This window comes from Pomacea canaliculata, linkage group LG3 (genome assembly GCF_003073045.1).
Source record: "Pomacea canaliculata isolate SZHN2017 linkage group LG3, ASM307304v1, whole genome shotgun sequence".
Taxonomy (NCBI): domain Eukaryota; kingdom Metazoa; phylum Mollusca; class Gastropoda; order Architaenioglossa; family Ampullariidae; genus Pomacea; species Pomacea canaliculata.
The window spans coordinates 4,628,790-4,652,688 of NC_037592.1; the positions used below are offsets into that span (position 1 = coordinate 4,628,790).

Genomic DNA, 23,899 nt, shown 5'->3' on the forward strand with positions numbered 1-23,899 from the left:
CCACCCCTGATCTAAGATAATGTTTTGTGTGAGCTTCTGGGAATTTTGGTTCCATTTTTGAGCTACGTCAGGCATACAGGTAAGTGATCGCCACAGCCTGTCGTGTTGGTTACTGACATAGATAAGGTCAATAAGTGTATGTGACGTGTTAGTGACCTTTGTTGAAGTGGTAACGGTAAAAGTCTCGGTCCGAAGATCCGCAAGTCAACTGTCGTGTGGCAGCGGAAGTTTAAATTTTTATCTGTTCCTTCCACCCAACACCATCTGCATGTGCGTTTCATCCGGGCAGCCATGAACTTCAACTATACTTACTCTTCCAGTGTTGGGTTCAAATTACAAGTGCTGTACCGCTCTATTACCTGCTTGAGCTCATCTAGCTATTGTTTACTACATCAGGAGCATTCAAACCACTTGTATCCCCACTACATAGAACGAACACGAGTTGTGGTTGTGACAGGAGGCACAATGCGCTGGATGGAGCTGGAGTAGTGAGCTTCAGGGACAGTTTGTTAGTTGCTTTGTTTGTTTGTTGCATCGCAACCTTCTGTCGCATCTGAGTCTCTTAGTAGGTCAACCTACTAGGTGTGAGGAGGGATGTACTAGACTGGATTTTCTATGGCACCAATTCGGCCACGACCAGCGGCGGCGTTTGGGGGTGGCAAATGGGGCGGCCGCCCCAGGCCCCGCTCTCGAAGGGCCCCGCGCTTCAGCCCCGTGAGGTAAGGTGACCAGACGCTTTTGACCTCGTGTCCCGCCTGCTCATAAAATGTCCCGCTTTGTGGCAAGTCCATCATGTCCCGCTTGTCTTTAACAATACCGTACACTGATTCTCATCCGCGCCTTTGGTTTTGGCTTTTGCCTTTTTGGCGGTGTCTTGTTGATCCTTATTTCTTTTTCGTTGCTCTGCGGGCTCCGGTGTTTGACCCGTGACGATGATGACCTGCCGGCCGATATCTTATTGCACGCGCCGGTGGTCGTCTGCTCGTCCATCGTAAGGTGTCAGCTTCTTTGGTTAATGTTGTCGAGTTCCCCCACTTCCCAGTGGCAACCCACGCCAACAGCTGACTTCACACCAAACCTAGTGATAATGGAATGGACAACAAATGAGTACATAACGGCTTTCACCTGCCGACTTTGTTGTGTAAAGTGAAGCTGTTGGAAGTCGCTCGCTTTCCTTTGAAGGCAGCCTCTAACGACTCCATCAGACATGTCAGTTATTTTTTTTTCTTTTTACTGTCTCTGTGTTGGAATGCTACGGACTGCTGATTAAGGCATGTAGAGCTCACCCCGTGTGGAGGGTGACAGAGGGTGTATATATAGAGGAGCGTAGAAACGCCAAGGGGGGAATTGTGTTTGGATTAACACAGAGCGTGTGTAAGTGAAGAAGCTGTCTGGAAGTGCGAGCGAGGTGTGTCGTGTACCGGAGACGTTGGACAGTCTCCAAGTCAACTGCTGTGTGCGGGGGAGTGAGGCGCCGGGGGGAGGGGAGCGACTAATTCGGCGTGAGAAAGTCAGAAGAGACTTGACTAGTGTGAGCAGGTGCCCAGAGACTTGGTACCCTCGGCACCCACGTGGAAGGGACAATGTGACGTTCATGCTGTTTAAAGGAGGATCAGGGTAAAAGCTGTTTGAACTGTTTTTAAAAAACTGAGACCCTTCGAGAAGCGAACTGAAAGACTTAGTCATTTGTAATAAGTAGCGGTGCATGTGCACCCTTAGTCTGTGAAGTGCACCCTTAGTGATTAATGTGAATCCTGAGCATTGATTTAAACTGTTCTGTTTGAAAGTTGTGTGCATTGCTATGTATTGTGAAGTTTTGGTGTATATTAACTAACGGACGTCCCAACCTGAAAGTGATCTCGTGTTTTCATTTGCAAGAATTTGTCAGACTGCCGGTCCGTGACAGTTGTAGACTAATGTAGTTTGCTTGGTGATGGAAAAACGAGAAGAGAAAGTTTCTCGGTGTCGTGAAGTAACTACGAAACAAGCTCCTTTGACATCTCTCACTTCGGGCTTAGAGGTTGCAGTGCCAGCGGCGGGCCCCATCCTCTCCATTCACAGAGTGGCCATACATCAGTAACATATCCACCTCTTTACTGTCGATTCCAACTTGCTTGCAGGTCCCCCAAGTGGCACATTAATCCAGCGACCTCAGTGCACGAACGTTCTTGTAAACGGTTCATGCGCGATAAATCCTGGGTGTCCAGCGGCCCTCTGACACTTGGCCCGCTACCCCGACGGCCCCGCCTACCTTCGGCCTGGAAATTGTATACTGCAGACTTGAAACTTAACATCTGCAGGTGCTCCTTCTTCAGACCAGAAAAAGAAGATGGAAAACAAGATAAGGTAGGAATATTTATATTTTAATTTTAAAAAAAACGTTTTTCTTTTTAAAATGGAATACTATAGTGGCGTGGACAGATCTGCCCTTGAAAACCTCACTACTCGGCAGAGTCAGAGGAAAGGTTTCCCCCCCCCCCCCCCCTTAATACTTCTGAATTGTGATTTGTTATGACACCAGACACCCGCTACAAACAGCGTCTAACAAGCGCGAAACATTTTTGAAAAAAAAAAAGCAGTTAGGCTATGCCTGCCTCCTCATGACAGCCAGAGATGTGAAAACCAGCGGGCACTACTGCATGCATCCTTCTTTTGGATTGGTCTATTTTTTGATGACGTCACACGGTTTGCTGCGCTTTCCCCGAGAGCTCCGCCCGTGTCCCCATTGCACGCTGAGCAGCGACAGAGAAAGGTTCAAAGAGCAAGGCATTAGAGAACGATAACTATTTTCTCCACACAAAACGAAGAAAATAAAAGATTTGTGTATCAGGACTTTACAAAAATTCCATTAAGATGAGTAACCAGCTGCCAATCAAGGTCTGTAAAGAAGCCTTCCTCCGCTGTGCGCCGTGGACACCAGTTACCTTCAGACTGCAACGGAACAGGATAATACAATCAAAACCAAGCTACAATAGACAATATATTGAAGCTATTAACTGTTTGGAGGCTTTTGGTATTCGCAGTGATATTGACTCTGTGTGCGCACATCTGACAACTTTTAAAGATTCTGAAATCGCCAAGAGAGTGTTCTGCAATATTCGTGAATGGCCACGACGACAGCCTTGGAGCTTAACTGCTGCTGTCGACCTTTCTGTTTCCGTGGAGGTAGGAGACCCCTTGGCGTACCAAGCTAGAAAGCTCTTTAAGGAGCTCCTGCGTGTCTTCCTTGGTCTCTGCCAGAACCTCATTGAAGATAACCAGTCTCTTGAGCAGAGATTGAAAGACGCTTTCATTGATGTTTTCGAAGGACTGACAGATTCTAATTTCAGTCTTGAGCCTCACTGGAACGAAAAATCGTTACCCAAGCAAAGCTCTATTTGTTATGCAATACATCTCGTCCATCGCACCAAAAGAATATTTCCAGAGTATTACGAAACGATGATCAGTGATCTGGCCATCCTTGCTCCTAAAAACTGGGGAATGTACCGGCGAGGAAATGCGTATACAGGAGTCTACACAAAGTGGTGTATACCTGAAACATTTAGAGGATTTGAATTGGACACCGAATCTGACACACCAAGGGACTGGGATGCCATGCAGAGAGAAAGGATAGTTTATGCTGAGAGGCCTACATTACTGTGTCATGAAAAACGTACAAGACTGGCGGGTTCGTCGAGTTCGGAGGAAGAAGGATCGTCCTTACCTGAGATGAGGCGCACAGAGCGCTCAAACTTGACATTGCGACAATCTACACCACCTGACATTGTCGATGACACTTCTTCCTCTTCTCCAGTGTCATCACCATCAGAGGGAGAAGCATCTAACTATGAAGGACTTGACAGAGAAAGTGGCAATACCGAGGACGACGTGGTGACGAGAAATACAGCAAACATGGACACGGCTAGAGCGCTGAGCTTTAGTCCTCAGCCTTCCACCTCTCGCGAAGAGGAACAACCGTCGACTTCTAGACAAGCAGACGTCAGGGCCGTGGACACAACCGTCTCCTCTGGTTCTTCTACAGGAGGATTCAGACAAGCATCTTATGCAATGGATAATGCTGGAACATTGAACAAAGCAACACAGACACCTGCTGTTTCCTGGTTTGTTCTTGAAGAACGGCTTTGTCAGAAATGCAAGAATATACTAGGGAAACCTGGCCAAACTGACGATTTCACAGAATGACTTTAACAAAGTTCATATTGTAACTGATGACTTTCGTGTAATTCAAAACTTATAGAGGCCGTTTTTACTTTTACATTTTTGTCTTCTTCATATATTTGGTACTGTTGTGGCTATTTCACAACTTTCAATCATTTTTTTAATATTCGATCTTGTTCAATAGTCTCTTGCAATAATCTCTCGTAAGCACTGATTTGTGCTCTGATCTTTCATTCTTTCTCTGCCTGTGTTTATTATGTGCCTGTAACCTTGACATATTTATCATATGCTTTTTGGTTTTTTTTTCCTTCTAAAATGAGGGTTCAAGTAACGGACCAAAACACATTATAGCATCTCTTAAAATGTGTATTCTTCTCTCATTCTGTTTTCACACACACATACATAGAGTTTTTCCTGCAAAGGAACTGATTAGCATAATGATAATGTATAACTTACAATATTTTGCTATTTTTCTATATTTTGCTACTTTGTATACGGCTACTGTGTAAAGGTATTGACAAAGTGCGTGAAGCTTTTCCTGTTTGTTGATCACAAATAGAAGCTCAATCCACCATTTCAGTTGCCTGCAATGAGGTTTTCTTAACGGCACAAAAATTATCCATTGTGTAACCCCAAAATTATGATGAAATATGACTCAGACAGTATCATCTACCACTGAAGCACATATTACCAAGATATTACCAGTTGATTTGTTTTATCTTTTATATCTAAGTCGTTTCCCGATACACCCTATCTTGGTCTATTTAATACTTTAAGCTTTCTTCATTTTGATTACAATAAGAACAATTATCTAGATGTTTAATAGCTGTTACCTAATAACCGTCTTTATTTAATCAGTTCCTCTAAATAGATTTTTCATGTTAGCAATATTTTTGTTTTTCACTTAAAATCCACTATTTACTATTTTTCTTCTTCAACTTAATTCACGTGTCTTAGTAATTCGTCCTGCTAGGGTAACTACTGTGAGGATGTAATGCCCAGATGTCTGATGATCTTGTGATGTTTGAAAGTCCGATAAGATAAGCAACCATGTCTCTCTTCTCTAAAAGCGTCTGTTGAAGCTTAAGTTGAAAGAAATTCGTTTTAATTGACACATTAAAAATACTATATACCACAAAGAGATCAAAAAGTTTCATTTGTGTGTGATAAATACTCTGTGTTGCTCATCCGTGAACCGTTCAAAGGTTTATAAATCTCTATGAAATCCATTATTTAAAAGTCTTCGTGTTGACGAATATAAACTTTCAATTTGTTGACCTTGCAGCCTACGCAATGAGACTAAACAAACAAACAACTAAACAACAACAGCTGTTGGGTCTGTGACTACCGGTCAAAAAATATTGGATGCATTTGGCATTTATGGGCACCAAGAGGGATTTAAAAAAATTCCCATCATCTTTCTCCATCTAGACAACTCATTCTACTTATACAACTCTTTTTCATAGCCAAACAATTCATTTCACACGGACGTATTTGTGATTTCGTAACTACAGAATACATTAAGATGCGCATGCGAGCGGGTGTGTGTGTTGATTGCAGTGCCAGAGGTTGTCGCGTAACGCGATCGGGCGTTGTGGGACTCGCTCTCTCACAGACACACTCGCAATCACACAGACAAACCTCCGCGCACCCGACGCGAGCAGCGAAGCCAGTCACTCCTCAGTGAAGACCAAATGCGCACACGAAAACTAAAGTTTATTGGCGGTCGCACTATACGACCGCCAGCTCAAAGAAAAATAAAATAAAAATATGGAAGAACGGAAAGAAAAAAGAAAACAAAATCCCTTTCATACAGGTGGCCAAACAAAACAAATAGGGGAGAGCCCCACCATAACACGCACGCACAAAAAAAAAAATCAGACACACACTCAACAACTGTCACCACAGTTCAAAACGTTATTCCCCCTTCCAGGCCACTGCCTGAGTCACCCGCCGTTGACAGCGACGGACTAATCACAGTGTCACACCCTCTGCTCTTGTGAGGAACACAGTTCGTCCTCGCGACTCGGGTGTCGAGGCTTGACCAACGGTCTGGTCACATGCAGGTGGTCAACGGCACTCCGTCCTCAGTTTGCTGACTGTTGATCCTTTGTGCGGTAACTTTTCACTCCGATTGATCAAGTGTGGCGACTGAGTCTGCAGAAAGTGATGTACATCAGCAATACACTCTACGGCCATGCATGTAGAATCACAAGCGTCTCTTGTTCCCTTCCAACAACAGCGTCGTCAGCCCCGACAGACACCAAACCTTATCTACACAAAGAGAATTCCCTAACATTGTCTTAGACGCTAAGCGCATATCATAACTACACAAATAAAAATCCCCCAAAATACAGATTCAGCACATGTCCCCCCCCCCCCCACACACACACGTCTATACACAAATCTCTCAGCCTCAGTCGCTCAATCACTTTGCACACTTGCGCACCGGCTGGCCAGCCACCGCATGTCTTTAAAAATCGGATTCGCATTCGCACCTTTGGTTTTGGTTTGTCTTGTTGATCCCGATTATTTTTCGTTGCTCTGCGGGCTCCGGGGTTTGACCCGTGACGACAATGACCTGCCGGCCGACATCTTATTGCACGCGCCGCTGGTACATCGCCGGCGGTCGTCTGCTCGTCCCTCTTTAAGGTGTCAGCTTCTTTGGTTACGGTTGTTCCCCCACTTCCCAGTGGCAACCCACGCCAACAGCTGACTACACCCCAAACCTAGTGATAATGGAATGGACAACAAATGAGTACATAATGGCTTTCACCTGCCGACTTTGTTGTGTAAAGTGAAGCTGTTGGAAGTCGCTCGCTTTCCTTTGAAGGCAGCCTCTAACGACTCCAACAGACATGTCAGTCTGTTATTATTATCTTTTACTTTGTCTGTGTTGGAATGCTACAGACTGCCGATTTCTAACTCTGTTATACTGATAAATAATTTTTTAGGAAATTAACCTAGGTTGATTAAAAAAAATGAAAACAAGTGCATTTTACATTTTGGCAGACGATGCCGATCCAAAGGCATCCACTTTCGGTAAACCTTTTCTGTCAGTACGGATCAGTGACGACACCATCATCGGCACGCGTCCCGCTTTCGCCCCCGAAACGTCTGACCACCTTACCCGAGGTCATCTTTATGACTTATTGCTAGCTGTGTTATACAAGTTGTGACAAAAAAATGACATCCAGAAAACACTTCTAAGTTCTAATTAAGCAAATTATTGAACCCATGTCTTCACGTTAAACCCGACAATAACAACAAGCAGTTTATTAAGTTATCGTCACCATATTATTTCGCTACAGTCACAAACGGTGGGAAAGGTTACGAACAATTAAAACACTAAATTCGTGTATTATTTCGCGAAATTAATCCAACCTATCTAACTGTATATAAATCAGTGCTTCCGGCATCATATCAATAGGGATGTTGATACACGTACTCCATGACCCCGGCCCCGCGATGATGGTCGGCCCCAGGCCCCGCGAGTTGCTAACGCCGCCTCTGGCCACGACGACAGTGAAAGGAACCTAATCATGGACATTGCTGTCTTACCTAAGTCCCAGAGTTGACAATCATGAATACTTACTGGCCTACAATAAGTTGAGTCTGGGTTTAGTAGGAAAGTGCTTATACCCTAAGGTGATTTCGTGCTATGGGGAAGGGGTAAGGAAACCGGTGTACCCGGAGAAAACCCGTGACGGTTTAGCCCTGCGAACATTTGTCACATACAGAAAGTGTGTCTCTAGACGAGATATGATAGAGGACCTCTCCGTGCAATGGTGATAGACGAGTGTCTTCATCACTACGCTACCGAGTGTCCCTCTCCAATAAGTGCTTTTATAAGACCATATCTTATAGTAGCCTTTCCGAATGAGGTAGACAGGCAATTTATTTTCATCAATATCCTTCACCAAGTCGGCGGACATTTGTCATACATTTTCTGTATGTATGAGTGTGAGCGCGCACGTGCCGCATCTGGGAGATGTGCATGAGTGTCCTTTCTTGTAACGTGAGATTTTCTCCAGAACATCGGCATTCAAATCCAGAACCACAACGTTTGCACAGGTTGTGTTGAGGTATCGGTTCTATAAACCTTCAATAGTTTCGGCGGTATAAATAAATGATAATAATAAATGCAACATTTGTACAGCACATACTCACACTCCTAAGGAGCATGACTGTTTGTAAAGTGCATTGAGCTTGCCTCCATGTGGGAAATGCATTATAAAAATCCTATTATAATTATTTGTGCATGCACACACACGTCCCCATGAGAGAGAGAGAGTGAGGAAAAGATGAAAACACTAACAGGTATCCAGTCTTTCGAACATAAATATAACTTATATAATGCAGTAAAGAATGTGTTTCTGGGGTATTAATTATATCTGACAGTCCAAGCAATCATTCATTGCAAGCTTCCTGCATCACACAAACTCAACTGACTGCTCGATGTGTTATCTTTATTTTCTTCAGTGAACTACATAAGGCAGAGCTAACAAGTGACTATACTAGTGACATCTTACAAAAGCAAGTAACAGTTATTTTGTGCAGATCAAGAGTCGAGTCCCAGGTCTATGTTGAGGTACGATGTTTCAAAATTCTGTTACTTTACAAATATATGGGCAAATAAATGACATTGAAAACAAAACAAAGAAACACCAGCTAACTGATGGTGTGGTTCATTCAAAGCTTTAGATTGTTCAGTTAATTTGCAAGTGTGATCTCACACACAAAAAAGACACAGACATGATTAGTTTGTGCTGCTCATTAAGAAAAATGCAGCAAACAATTAAAAACATACATTTTTTCATTAAAAGAGAAACACCTTAGCTCCAAGCTTGCACACAAACTGAACTGCATGAAGTATTACCAACTGCTTGCAGCAAACAGGTGCCTAACCATTCAGTATTAAGAAGACTACATGTTACCTACAAAGAGAACAATACAGAAGACTGGCCATTCTAAGCATAACAAGAGACATGACTCTTCTAGAGAACAGGAAGCATTATTACAAAATGTACTTTAGGCATCACACACACTTTATACTACTGTCAAGACTTTGCACTAAAACAAGTAATGATGAATGGCACATCAGCATTTATAAAGCAAAAGTCCTTAAGTGGTTTGATGCTCAGTAAGCATAGAGACATGGTCCTGGTGAATTTTCACACAGAAAATAGCACATGTGGAGGCAAAGCTATTCTCGTTTTATGTTAAGAGTAATGAGTGTTGATGTCATGCTCAAGAATGTTAGCTTAAAGAAAAAAAACCCAACAGCAATTACATTATTTAGCAGAAGTACATAAACTTCTGACAAGCCCCTCTACCAAATAAGCTAGCAATATTGTATAAACAATTTAGGACCAGTACATTTACTAAAAAAAATGATAGTCTTACAGCCAAGTAGGTGGTGTAAGGGGCAGTAAATGTAAGTGATTCATCATAAAAGCCCGAGCCCAAGCCTCTCCTGCCACCTTTTACCTTCTGTGATAAAACAGTTCCACATTTCTGCTGAATACCTGCAGGTGGGTGAGTTTCCACACATTGACTTAAACAGACTTTGAACTTGTGACCTATTCCAGGTTAATTATAACTTGTTTCTTCAGTGCCCCCTAACGGGTATAATGCCAAGCTAGCCATAGCTTTGTCTGTGTCCTGTGTTGGCTGCAATGGTAGAGACGGTTGGTGAAATATAGTTTGGAGAGGTATCATCCACTATTCTATGAATAAAAATTCTCACATCACATGATAACACGCCTAATTAACATCTTTCATTGGCTGAGGCCTTCACAGCGTGAAGGTATCCATGTGCAATGCTGAGGTCAAGAATGTGAACCTCTTTCCGTGCATGGTTATGTTTAGGCGCGTGTGTCTCAAGAACAGAAATGTTGTTTCACAAGACTTGGGGAAACACTGTCTTACACAAAGCTTTACAGTAAGCATTTGGAAAAAAAACAAATGTTTGCACCCTGCAAGTCCTTTACAAAAAGCAGGAGAGCTCACTTTGCCGTCACTGTCCAATGACCAGCCAGCCGGAAGTGGTTGCTGAAGTGTGTGCTTCATTTCCACCTAAAAAAAAGAGCAATGCAGGACACAGGCAAAACTCTTAAACTCTTACATTCCCACAAAAATGGTGATATGGCATTACAATATGATCTCGGTCATGTAGAAAGGGTCAAATAAACGAAAGTAAAGTTCGATAAGCTTCTTCATTCCCTCAAGCCCGAGTTATTTTTAACAACCATCTATAAAGGTATAGGAATCTCAAGAATTTCACGGAAATTGTACTATGTTATTAGAGTATCAAGCAGAGTGACAGAATTGCCAGAACTATCCTGTTGACGGCGGTCCACATTGGACTCCAGGGTGGCAGAGGTGACTCACCTTTCCTATCGCCGCCACAGTCGTCGCCATGTCCAAGACGAAGCTGTCGCCATCCTTAGCAGGGGCCGCAACCGAGATTGGATTTGTCCCAAGTGCTTTCTAAAGTTAAATTCAGAACAAGTGACTTCGAAATCCTGCAATCATTCTCAATCCGTTCTTGATATTAGTGTCTGTAACTGTAAATCTGACTTGCAACGAAATTATTTACAAGCCAACCTCGTCAAACATAAAAATAAGCTACACGTTGCAAGCGAGTCGAAGAAATGCATGCGGCTGTTCTTAGTTGTTTACCAAAAAGGCATTGTTTCTTAAAAAGTGCTTAGTGAACTTAATATCTGTGAATTGACCTAAACTCCTACTTCTGATGTTACTGAGGTCATAAGCAGTACAAGAGCTTGGAGCTTATGTTAATGATTCCCCTTTTGGAACACGTGACTGACTGCGTGTTACCGTCATATTTCATATGTAATAATTAAAAAGGGTGCAGATGATAAAATTTTGTGCATCTGTAAATCTTTAAAGATCATATTTTCAAGGTGGACTAACCCCAAACAATTGTTACATCATGGCTGGTTATAAAGGTATTGTATCGGTCAATTAAAAATATCGCACTCTTGTTAGTCTTTAAGGATGTTTGGAAGGTGCTAACACTGGCTTTGCTGGGAGAGTTTGGAACTCACCTGTCTGGCGCGGGTTGGAACCAGGCATGGCGATGTATTTGTGAAAGCCATTCCCTGTAAATATCTCAGATCATATTTATCTACGGCACATTAATTGTGACTGACTTCTTGTTAATATCATATTTTATATGGAATATTAAAAAATAATATGCAGATCATACAAATGTGCACACTTACAATTCTCTCTAAATACTATTTTCAATATAGACCAGTCTGATTATCAAAATGTTTCACGGAGGCTGTTTTTGTACACAATCAAAGATACGTTAATTAAGTGCGCAGCGATTCCTCCGCCAATCCCTGGTCACGGCATTGAATAAAAATCGTGAAGGCTTACTATGAGCTCTTGTTCCACGGCCCTCATGCTGTACCAACCAGCAATACCGAAGTGGTTCGATCCTTTCCAACATAAAGTGTAGAAAAAAGATAATACTATAAAGTAACATTGTGGTGTAAGGATTAAAAGATGAATACTCGATTCGGTGAAGCTGGTGCAGTCTTGCAAACTTCATGCTGAATTCTTATAAAGTCACACTGGTTACAGGTGATATTGATGATGATGGGTTGAAATTGTTGATGACAGTGACATCGCACCTACTGGTGATCGAGCATATCAAAATGTGTCAAACCATAATTGATCAGGTACAATATCATAGTTAAAGAAACGTGTTGTGTAATCTTAGTTCTATACTCGAAGAGAAGAGTTTGCGCAAAGAAGACAAATAATTTGCTCTTTCTCTGCTCACGTGGGAGCTACTGACCTTTGACACTGACCCACCCAATGCCGGCATGCTTGGCCTTGCGTATGGCGAGATCCATGGCGAAGGTGCCCACCACGGGACCTGTAACATGTCAGGTACACACAGGTAAGGATTGCATCTCAACATCTACAGGTAAACAGAAAATCAGAACGCGCTTGTTGACAGGTCCTGGAATAAGATTACACTTTCCCCCTAACTTCATTCCGTAACTGGTTCTTTAAGGGAATCCAAAAACTAAATCTTAATATTTTAGTTAGTTATTAAGAATTTTAAAAAATAAGAAAACTTTGATTAGTTATCAAGATAGAACTGATACAGGTGACTGACCCATGAGGTTGTTGCCGTCTACCAAAGCAGTAGCCACTGTTTCCTTCACAATAGTTGGGTGCACTTCAGGTTTAGAGATGACTTGTCCACTGCGGAGGTCTTCCATATAAAAACCTACAATCATCGAATTCATGCTTTCTTGACCATCGTAAGTTCCATCGTACATCATGATGCTTGTTACATGCTACATATATCAAGTGCTCTTAATATTAACCCATGCTACATATATCAAGTGCTCTTAATATTTCTGATTCGAACAGACTAGAAGTGCCTAGCGATAAATTCCAAGCTTTGTTGTGTTTATGTTTGCCCCGTGAAGCTGGCCCCGAAAAAAAGGAAGTCTTTAACACCTCATCCCCCGCCCTAGCGATCTGAAAATATTGCAATTTTCTCCCATCTCGAGTAGGCGTAAGAAACTAAATGGGAATTTTGAGGCTCTGTTGCAGAAGCCGCAGCAGACACGCGAAGGCTGGCAGACGATGCAGGAAAGTTAAGAAACTCAGAAATAGCCAAAAGATATTGTATACACATATTCTATCCTTTAATACCACAGATATGCCCAGTTTGACGATCAGTTATCGTAAACATTACCTAAAGGAAAAAGAAAAAAATACCAGATTTCTTTTCGGATAGGAAGGGGGGATCAAAATATTTTACCGGAATTGTCGGTGGCGTCCCTATAATTCCCCACGATATGGAAGAGATAGCTGTAGTTATCGAACAGATGAAGAAATTTTTTTAAAAGATCCATCATCGTCCTGAGAGGATAAAAGTTGCTCAAACTGAAAGGCAGACAGGAGATCGTCAAACCTGAATAACTCAAGTAGTTCTTTTTCCAAACGTTTCCAGGATACGTACCCAGCCTGTTGAGTCCATGGCTGTAATGGCCCCGGTAGTCAGCCGCCACGATGAGCTCGGCCATTGCCTCGGCGTGTTCTGTGACGGCGCCCACCTTCTCCAAGCATCTCATGCAGAACGCGTGAACTTCCTCTCGTGGCACTATGACATCGCTGTCGTCGTCGACGACTGTCGTCTGCTTTGCGAGCTGTTCACACGTTGTCATTATAGGTCTGGCGGATTGTGGTGTAGCAGTCAGTGCTTAGTCACATTCGAGAGCCAGAGCAACAGCATCATGATGCTACAATCATCTGCTGTTAGCATTCAACGTCACGTGTGCGGTTTGCTGCTGGATGTCGATCCTCGCACACGTGCGTCAAGTCATGCTGCTGAGACGCTGAAGCTAACTGTGGGTCGAGGCCCCGCAGCCAGGGCAAAGAGCACACGTGACTTTGAATGCTAATGGCGGCTAACTGTAGCATCGTGATACTGCAGCTGTGACGCTCGTGTGCGGTGGCCTTTACGGGGCTGGAGATGACATGCGCAATACTTACTGTCCGGGGACGGGGATGTGAACCCGTGAAGAAGCAGAAGCCGTCACAAATGCTCATCCACGAGTTCTTACATGTTTGTATTTGCTTATCTCCCTGGAAGACGACTAAAAGAGAGGGCTTACTCTGCATGGGAGTGCCTGGCTAATTATCTAATAGAAAGATATACATGAATAACGAATTTATACATGACCAAGAAAACAAACACGCGTGAACACACACACATTAATAAACTTTTATAACTCGAGCCAATATCCTACATCATCATCGTCGTCGTCGTCAGGGAGAGTAATGTCCCTTCTCCGAACCTGCTCTCTGTCTTTTATCTCGTTCTTCGTCTTCTTTCTGTCATTTCTAGTGATTTTTTTCAGTGATTTTGATGTCAACTGTTCAGCTGTGCTTTCTTTTTTCGTCCTACTTCTCTTCGGGGTTATTTAGTATACCTGCGCCAGCTTATTTTTGTCTACTAACGGTCTCTACAGTTGTCTCATCTTTCCTACTCCGCTGCAGATTGTGCACTTTCTCATCTCCTAACCTCTTTTTACTTGCTCGATCGCTACCTTTTTGAGCCTTGATGTATATCTGTCAGCAGCGCAGACTGAAACCTCTGACCTCTTGTAGGCTGTTCTGCATTGGTGTGATTTCTCCATCAGCAGTCTGTGTACGTGCCGCACCGGCTGCACCACCACCTGTCGACCCGTCGCACTTTGGACATGCATTCACACTTGCCCTGCACGTGCTGAGCTCCCTGGCTTTCAAATAGTCCGTCAAACAAGCCACCTTGCCATTTCTGTCCGGCCTTACTGTTATTACTGTATTTGATACAGTGTTGTGACATATTGTTTGCAGCACTCTCTTGCTTTGTCTTCTATTTCTGTCTGTTGCTATGTCGCTGAATGATTGGCTGTTGATATGTTTTGTCTGCGTTTGAAGATAGGCTATAAGGGTCAGCAAACGGATAACACCATGACAAAAACTAAGCATAGGTTTAAAAATCTGCATGAGGAGTGGAACAGTGCTCTTGATTAAGATATCTTTCTTTAAGAAATGCGTTTTGATGCCAAATTTGAAAGATTCGAACGTAGAATCAGTTTGAAAAGAACAAAATTAAAACAGTAGGTTCTGAGAATTTCACTCCTCTGATGGGTGCCACATGGAGGGGCAGGGGAAAAGGCAACACAAACAGAACGAAAAGACCTATACGTACTGGGGTGGTAAGACATCGATCAGTAGCTCAGACAGGTATGTTAGGGCAAGGCCGTGAGGACAATGGAATCACAGAGTGGCGATCTTGTAATCAATCTGAGCTCGGACTGGCATCAGTGGAGCTCGAACTGGCAGACAGGAATGCGATTATTTTTATATATACCTCCTTTGTTTCCATCATTCATTAGAATATTGTGACCGAGTCGTGATCGAGTTTCAGACAATTAAAAGGCTGATTTATTTTATTAGTCTCGCAGTGTTTTACTTAACATTTCGATCCATCTTTAGGACGAGGGCTAAATGTTTTTCTTAAAAAAAACTAGAATGTTTTGCTCATTCTATTTCGCTCTGTAAAAATATAAGCCATCGTCACTGCCCTTGTTTTCACTGCAAACATGAAAGTGTGATACAAATCCATGTTCCAACCACAGTTCATCTTCTTTGCTCCAACTCTCGGGCGATATGCGCGCCAAGGCAGGACAGACCAATGACAGCAGACTTCATGGAAGTGTCTGAGCCAATCACGTTTCGCGATAGTTTTGAAACGCTTGACGGCGGCGTGAAGATCATTTCGCTTGCTCTCGTCTTCGGGGGCTGAACCTGTGCAGGGCCTAGGAACGTTTTATAATAATTCAAAATGTCCAAAATGCAGCGGACAATCTGTGTTATATTACTCTCTTTCGTCTGTGCTTACGACCATAAGCAGGCGGTCTGATATAGTCGCGTGGCAGCAATGACTTCTGCAGTCAGTGGGGTCGTGGGCAGCCATTTTCAATTTACTACGCATCGTCTTTGAGGTGAGTTTTCTGTCATTGTTAATCTGCCAGGTAATATATACAGTGATACCTCGGTTCTCGAACGCCTTGACTTTCGACCAAATCGGTATTCGACCAGGAAATTCGAGAAAATTTTGTTTTGGAATCCGAACAAATATTTGGAACTCGAACATCCGAACGTCCGAGATGAGCCGAGATGAGCCGAATGGCGTTCATTTCGGCCCAGCGCTCCTTGCTTGCGTCATCAGTGTGAGTGCAGAGAGAGAGTCACGTTTTTGTGGAGAGAGTCATGAAATGTGTGCAAAATGGGCAGAAATCGCAAATTGTGTTGAACAACATCACCCTGATAAAGTGGTAGCAAATAGAGCAGTTAACATTTTTAATGACAATTCCACTTTCCGCAAAATTTTGCAAAGGAGAAAAAACAGCAAACAATTGACAAATTCTTCCGTAAAGAAATCAGACAAGCAACTGCAGAGCAAGATTCTGATTCTCCTCAGCAAAAGATACAGAGAACAGAAACACCCGAAGAGCAGTTACCCTCTGTTTTTATTGAAGAGGACTCCCCTTCAAAGCAATAACCATCCCCCTTCCCTCCTCCCTCCACATTCATTCCCTCCTGCCATAAAGTTTGGTACAGGTACAGTAAATGAAACAATTTACTGTACAGTACATTTTATTTTTTGTTTTAATAAATACACTTTTATTTCTTATTTCTTGTTGAGACTCATGTTTTTCTACATATTATATACAAATTAGGCCAGTAAATAGGCATTTTCTGGGGCTTGGAACGAATTAATCCTGTTTCCATTATATCCTATAGGTTTCATTGCTTCGGTTCTCGAACAATTTGGTTCTCGACCGTCCTCCCGGAACGAATTATGTTCGAGAACCGAGGTATCACTGTATATACAATAAATTAGTACTTTGTTGATTTTTTTTTAATTTAGGAATTTACCTCAAAGTACAAATTCATAGCAGTATATTATGAACTCGAGACAATGACGATTTTTATTAACGAGAAGCAAAATAAGCAAGAAAATGCTTTTCTTCCATTTAGCCCTCAACAATAAATTAATTAAACATAAATTGAGTAAGTGAAGTAATTAAGGACTATGAAAATAATTGGTTGAAAACTTGTTAGAGCAAGTAATTTCTTTTTTGACAGTAACCACTAATAAAACAGCTACTCGACATATGAGCACGTGTTTGCTTTCCATTCACGCCACGTGCTCATAATCTTGGCAGCATTTAAAAGCAACATGAAGGGGAAAAAGTGATATCGTTTAAAATATACCATCCTTATGGTTGTAATTAAATTAAAATGAGCAGATTTGACTTTGATACAATAAATATATATATTTTACACTAACAATATATCCTGCACCTCTGTAGCAAGACTCGACGTGCGTAGAAACTATGGATCTTCTAGTGTTGCTAAATAGATTAGCAGACATTTTCGTGTTTTTTTTCCCATCAAAACCAATAAATAAAGCATGAGTTGTATATGTTGAGCTGTTACATGTTATATTTATTTAAATTTGACGTGTATTATGTTATTTTACATGTTATTTTTATTTAAATTTGACGTGTAGTTACCCATTAGCAGATGTTCAAACACCCACTCGCGTAGGGATATCAAACGAAAATAGTACACTATCCACATCTCTTTTCAACTGTAATAATTTGAACCTAAAAGTTTCATTTGTCTCTCCCCTGTTAAATTTAATTTTGTAGTATTTTTTCCTTGTAAGGTTCAGTACATTCTCTTTGCATAGCTCGCTTCAGCGTCGAGTCTTGCAACACCTCTAGACCACAACGCTGGTTTTTAAAAAAATTAAAATAAGATTTTAGGCTTCATGACAAAGCTTTTCTGTTTAGATTAATTCTTTAGTTCAAATCAAACTGTCCAAAGAAGTCCAAGACAAATTTTTTTTTTTACCACAAGCCCAACAGCAACCACTTAATACAAACATAATATGAGCATACAGTGGAACCTCGGTTAGCGAACGCCTCGGATAGCGAATATTTCGGTTAACGAACAAAAATTTCGTTAAAAGTTTGTCTCGGATAGCGAACAAAATTTCGGATAACGAACAGCCACGTGAACCACACGTGACCGACCAGCATGTCATCATTCGCGCTCGAGACTCAGTTACGATCGGTCGTTCCTTATCTATGCGCAAGCTTCTGATTTAGTTATTGTTGTGCTTTATTTTAATAAGATAATCCCCAATAATGGCTCCAAAGAAGATTGTGAGCAATTAATAGTAGTGAGGTAATAACAAGGAAGCGGCCAACAAATGAATTGAAAAAGGAAATGATTTCAAAGTAAGGTGGCATGCGTCTGTCGGATGTGTGATGTCGTATTACCGAAGAGTTTTACAAAAGGCAGAAGGAACAGACACTGGACAAGTTTTTTCATTTAACCTCAAAGCTACAGAAAAGGGAAGTCACCCCCGATTTTATAATGTCACGTGCTCATGGAGGGGGAATCAAAACAGTAATTACACCCATTCCTCCCCACACCTGCTTCCACCCACGCCGTCAAAATGTTAAGTTTTCTGATGTTTAAATGCTTTCGTTAATATTTTTATGTTTATTTAACTCCATTTATACTGCATTATAACTGTTCTCATTAAAACAAATACCTATATAGCCTGTAAATTTTAAATATTAGCGAGTCAGCAGGGGCTGGGAACCAATTAAATCTATTTCCTTTATTTCTTATGCAAAAAATTGTTTCGGATAACGAACATTTCGGATAACGAACAGCTTTCCAGAACGGATTAAGTTCGTTAACCGAGGTTCCACTGTATGTACATATACACAACATAATGGCCAGACATACAATCCCATACGAGACATTCATTCATGCACACCAACGCCTTCTCTCACATGTGAACCTTCCTAAACAAGATGCCAGGTAGTATGGCAGCCCTACAAGTCCTTGTGCCTTTTACCTAGGATGGTGATGGCTTCTGGCAGGAAGGGCCTCTGGTGGGCAGTTTTTCATGCACAAGTTAGAAAGTTAAAGCAATTGTGATTACCTCCTACCATGAAAAAAAAATCTGCTAAAAGTACATAGTGTGGTCGTGGGTATGAACTAAGATTTAGATGAATAGCTAAAATATACACCTTTTTTCCATCACTTTTGGTGGCTTATTTGCCCATTCCATTAAGTTAGCAGTGTTGCTGAGATTTTGCGCTCCAGGACTGATCAAAACAAATGAAACAAAATATTTTTGTATATTATGCTGATTCTGAAATATAGGTTATTCTGTTAACAGGCATAAAAGTATTAACATGAAAGGAAACAGCTGCACCGGGCAATTTTTTTCTGCTTGTTTTCCTTTGTGCCACAGTGGACTAAGGGCCTTACATGAAAATTGAAACCCAGCTTATTGATTTTCAAGGTAATTAACTTACAAGTTATTATTATATCATTACTCTTTTGTAGATCTTAATTTTAAAACATGCATTGTGTACCTTTGACAATTTTAAACAATTTGAGTACAGTACATTTCAAAAGCACATGAAACCTGAGTCTTCATAAATTAAGGCAACCTTTTATAGCAGAGGTGGTGGGGGGGGGGGCTGTATGCAGCCTGTGAAATTTTATTACTGCCTCGGCCAAGGCAACTGCTGGGGTGACTCACTAAACCAGTGAACTTCGTGGCAATTTAAATTTGTATTAAGTAAATGCCAATAATAACAAACATTTTAAACATCCAAGCAAGGAACTGCCATTACTAGACAGGACGTGTACAAGTACATGATGGGCCAGATTTGTATTCTTCTTGCTGGCTGCCTTGGCTTATATTGCTGACTTTTGAGAATTGTGTGTGCATGAGGCTTTCACCCCAAGGCGATGGTAGCCCACTTCCAGTTTGGTCTAGGTTGTTGATACGTGTAGTTTTCTTGTACGATGTCTACTCTGACAACAAATAAGTAATCAACATTGCTGTTTACCTCAGTGTGCAGATCAGGATTCCTAATGTCAAACGTTACCCTTTTGTGGCTTTTCGAAGGATGAACAAGTGGAAGAATATTTGCTGGTAAAACTTTTTTGGGTTTATTGGTGTGTTGTGCATATGCAAAATAGCCTTAGGTAGAATAGGGATTGCACATTCCTGGTCTATAGTTTTTGTCTGTCAAAATAGCATGAAAGGTGGACAATAGCTTGTCATTTCTAAATTTTTTCTGCATAATTTGCTTCTGCAGCTGTGAACTTCTTTACAGCTGTGTTCATACACTGTAATGTGAACAAGGAAGTTTCACAAAACCCATCAACCTGTTCATAAATAAGTAGGAAAAAACATCAAGATGGCTGCAAGTTACTCAATCTGATATAGATTTGTACTTTAGCAACCAAAAATAGGATATCATATATGAAGTCAAGTGAATATTTTAATGAAATATTTTGTTTTTAGGCACTTCATTTGTATTTATCAAGTAACTTTTTTTGTTGTAATTTCTGCCTCCTAACATACTTTAATGACAGAACCCCCTCTCTCTCTCTGCTCCATTCTGTTACCTTCTCTTATTTGAATTAAGTACATGAATACAAAAATCTATATTTCTTGCAAATCTTAAAAATGCTCTTTAGAATGGTGTCTTTACTACTGTAGGTTAATATATGTAAGTATTGATGCATCATACTTTGTGCCACTACTTTCATTCTGAGTAATTGGTTGTGTCCCTTTTCATCCACTTTGAGTTAAGCTTGCGTGATGAAAAGTACAATCTTTTCATGATTTTTTTCTTACACAGAATGATCCGATCAACAGCTGGGCTCGTGATGAGAAATGGATTGATTCATCATTAGTGTGGAAAAGCTGCTCCAAGGAAAATGTCTTACCTCATCAAAAGCTGAACTGCACAGTGTAGAGAAAGGTTTCCGTTTGGGCTGGTGTATAGAGAGGATTCTACCAGCGTTTAAAAAAAGATTCTTGTTAAGCTGCTGACACAGGTAACTTAACTTATTTCAAATGAATTAACAAATCATGCAAATGTCTTGTAGTACAGACATCCTGATAGATCAATCTTGAACATATTAATAGTGGACCTCTTTTTAGTTATCAGGTGCACAGCTAAATGCGTGAACATGTTTTGTGCACACTGCACTTCAGTGAATGTTAGCCTTTTATGTTACAACAGATTTATGTGAAGTATTGTCATCTGTAATAGTTCAAAAGCTTGGGTTTTGCATGAAAAGTTACTAGCTGTGCATTGGCTGACTAAAGAGTTAAAGAATAAATGCATATGTGCTACTATGTTATGCTACCATGTGCCAACACATTTAACATTTATTCATGATTCTGTGGTGTATTAGGATTCACCTTCAATTTTAAAAAGTCGCTAAGCGATATGTACAATACTTAGTATATCTGCATAAGTTAAATGATATTTTGACTTGTACTTAAGCATTTTTGTGAAAGAAACATCACTGCAAGATGGAGTGAATTTGTATTCGCAGCTGCAGAAATAGCTAGGGTACAAAAATGCTGATGTCCATGACTTGTCTTTGATATGTAAGATATTAAGGGTCCAGGGCATTTTCGTCCTCCCACGTCAGTTGCACTCATTACTGTTTTTTTTTTTTCCCCTCCATTGTGAAATGGTCTTCTTGCTTCTATTCGCCCCCAGTGGAGCATAGGGCCACAATGCGATACATAAAGATAACTTATTGAGAGGAGGCATTGTTTTTTTAGGTACTAGTTAATAAGGAATAAGGATAATACTAGAAACAGCTCATTCTATTCAGCTGCACTACACTTTAATAGGATCGTACCATGTGCCTAATTTCCATAACTCTGCCCACTCTACTTCCAACAGGGTTTTCAGTGTTCTGTCTGCAGAATAAGAAAGCTGTGCAGATCATAGCTGTAAGACAACATTTCCAAAATCTAAATGAACACTCCAAAGCTGTCACTTTTAAAAGCTTCTGAATTGGTGTCTCTACTTTCTTCGATCTTCCCTAATGGCATCCTGTACTTCCTTATTCACTAGTTTCCTATCTTGAGCAGAACCAGTATAAAATATGCGTTTTTTATTAAGTAACACCGATTTCAGTTCTTTTGTCACCCAGGGTTTATTGTTAGGAAACATGACAGTGTCCTGGGTATGACAGTCAACACAGAAGGTGATATACGAGGAAACAACATCAGCCAGGTCATTGAGATTGTCGCTGGAGTCATAGAAAACCTGCCGGTCAGTGCAGTCAAAGCACCCCTGCAGGCATAGCTTGCTCTCTTCTGTCCAGCACTTTATGGTAGCAAGCACGGATTTAGAGAGTTGGGTGTGGGGGAGTTCACTTCCTTTCTTGATTTGGACCCCAACACAAATTCGTACTTCTGCTCTCTTTATTAGGATGTTAAAAACGATGAAATTATTGAAGAATACTGTCGAATATGAAGAATACTGTAAAATGTTGAATATGAAAAGTACCGTAAAAAGTTGCTGAAAAAAGTTGCCCTTAATTAGGTCTCTGTACAGGCCACAACAACCACTTGACAGTTACCATCAGCTGTCCAGACCGGACCAGGTCGCTATCTTCCGCCTCAGGACCGGGCACAACAGGCTGCTTCACCACCTACACAGGAAGTTACACCGCGTGCCGTCCCCGAGATGCCCATGTGGAAAAGCAGACCAGACTGTAGAACACATCCTACAGGACTGTAGGAACCTCCATACCCTGAGGAAAGAGACGTGGCCACAGTCGGAGATCCTGCACAACAAGCTGTACGGGCCAGTGGAGACTTTACAGAAGACCACCAGTTTCATATTTAGAGCTGGTCTCCAAGTGTAATCAGGCGAACGAGAAGAAGAAGAAGAATTAGGACAACTTGTACTTGCTACCCTCTCTTCTCCGACACTCAACGGGGACATACAAGGGACAGGAAAACAAAGGAATAACACATCAACTAATAAAGAATAAACAACAGCGCACTCATGATAAACAAAAGCAAGTACAGAAAACACAAAGAAGAACCAAGTATGTCCAATGGGCAGGGTTAGAATTGGACACATTTCTGTTTGGCCATGTGACCTGTCAGGTCAGATCTTCTACTGCATAGAGCACACCCCCATTGCAATTGATCGTGTACTGTATAAATCTTTCAGTTATTGTTAGTACCTATAGTTTTCGAATAATCGAGACTGCCATCACATCCTTGGTGGTCCATCATGTGGTAAATGAATAGTCTTATTCACTATGCCCACCATTGACAGAAGATGCACCTGTAACACATAGAAAGAAACTTTATAGCATGGCAGTTATAAGTAGCAATACTTTCGCAATGTAAGCCCTCATGCATCATCATTGTCAGTCATTAATAAATCAATTGTGCTTTGCACTTTACACGTGATATAAAACAATGTAAATTTAATTTACCTTTTGCATATTAAGAGGTAGATAAAATAGGCTAGGTCACATTACCCTGGTGCGCATGGAAATCCACCACTTTCATTATAGTGTCATCACCTTCCTCGTGCATTACCTCGTATAATTCTGTCACTGTCGTTGCCTACCACCTCCATTTCATCTTTAGAACTGTCGAATACCATATCGCAGGCCTCGCGCAATGTGTACCATCTTGCCATGTTTCCGAACGAAAAAGAACGGGCAGTATGGGAAATTTCCGGGAATTCTCGTAAACGCACTCCCTTTCACGTGAAAGGGAGATAATTTTGTTCAGAAATGATTATTCTAGCTGAATTATGCTTTTCTCGTAAATTACGAGTTGTACATGTCTTTAAAAAATACAACAAAGCATCCATCACAGGTGGGTGACGCGCAAGCCTCAAGAAGCCGTTTGAATCCCACCGGTGTCCTACACGCTGCGAAAGTGTTAAGTTTAATGTTGTAGATGTACTGCTATAGCATCAATGCCATATATGCATCGAACTCTACTTGATATCGAATAAGTATTTTACTATTGTCCTCTGCTTAACAGTAATATTATTTCATGTTTATTTCAACGCTTCTGATGCTAACCATCTAGAATTGGAGGTCCTAATCTCTCTTGAACATCGAAAGTAAGTCGTTTCATCGCTGTAAGTAAAACTAGAACTTCCTTCTGTATTGTCCTGCTGCAAATAATTAAAAAAAGTTTTAATTAATGTGTCTAGCATGCATCTCTTCATCATTTAAAGTAGAGGTTGAAAACAGATGAAGAAATATGTCAGTGCTTTCAATAAGCTGAAGT

The 23,899-nt window shown here is 41.2% G+C and overlaps 2 protein-coding genes and 1 long non-coding RNA gene across 7 annotated transcripts in view; 1 reads left to right on the forward strand and 2 right to left on the reverse strand.

Annotated features, from left to right (window-relative positions):
• Nucleotides 1-8,964: 8,964 nt before the first annotated feature.
• The window catches only part of LOC112558643 (cysteine--tRNA ligase, cytoplasmic-like), a 244,072-nt gene continuing 229,137 nt past the window's right edge, over nucleotides 8,965-23,899 (reverse strand). The window contains exon 22 of the transcript XR_003098202.1: nucleotides 8,965-9,740. The gene's annotated coding sequence lies outside the window, so the exon portion shown is untranslated. The remainder of the gene's footprint in view (nucleotides 9,741-23,899) is intronic.
• Nucleotides 9,703-14,577, reverse strand: LOC112558645 (uncharacterized oxidoreductase YjmC-like). Its single transcript, XM_025229217.1, has 8 exons — nucleotides 13,178-14,577; nucleotides 12,320-12,433; nucleotides 11,993-12,073; nucleotides 11,569-11,630; nucleotides 11,232-11,285; nucleotides 10,552-10,650; nucleotides 10,171-10,236; nucleotides 9,703-9,831 (listed from the first exon to the last, which is right to left on the reverse strand). Exons 1-8 carry the CDS (start codon nucleotides 13,380-13,382, stop codon nucleotides 9,751-9,753), a joined length of 762 nt encoding a protein of 253 aa, XP_025085002.1. The 5' UTR covers nucleotides 13,383-14,577; the 3' UTR covers nucleotides 9,703-9,750.
• On the forward strand, nucleotides 15,440-22,302 carry LOC112558647. Of its 5 annotated transcripts, none has more exons than XR_003098207.1 (6): nucleotides 15,440-15,710; nucleotides 18,980-19,105; nucleotides 19,667-19,747; nucleotides 20,463-20,661; nucleotides 21,781-21,902; nucleotides 22,188-22,246. It is a non-coding gene; the product is annotated as an uncharacterized LOC112558647 (long non-coding RNA). The 5 variants fall into 5 exon arrangements; XR_003098208.1 differs by having other exon boundaries at nucleotides 22,176-22,190; XR_003098205.1 differs by having other exon boundaries at nucleotides 15,442-15,710; nucleotides 21,781-22,302.

What these genes read in the sequence shown, in the direction of transcription:
- LOC112558645 (XM_025229217.1), bottom strand. Translation starts at nt 13,382, where the DNA reads ATGACAACGTGTGAACAGCTCGCAAAGCAGACGACAGTCGTCGACGAC. An exon ending in CCATGGACTCAACAGGCTGG is followed by an intron (nt 12,434 to 13,177) that starts GTACGTATCCTG and finishes CGATGATTGTAG; the next exon opens with GTTTTTATATGGAAGACCTC. An exon ending in CCGTGGAACAAGAGCTCATA is followed by an intron (nt 11,286 to 11,568) that starts GTAAGCCTTCAC and finishes AGATATTTACAG; the next exon opens with GGAATGGCTTTCACAAATAC.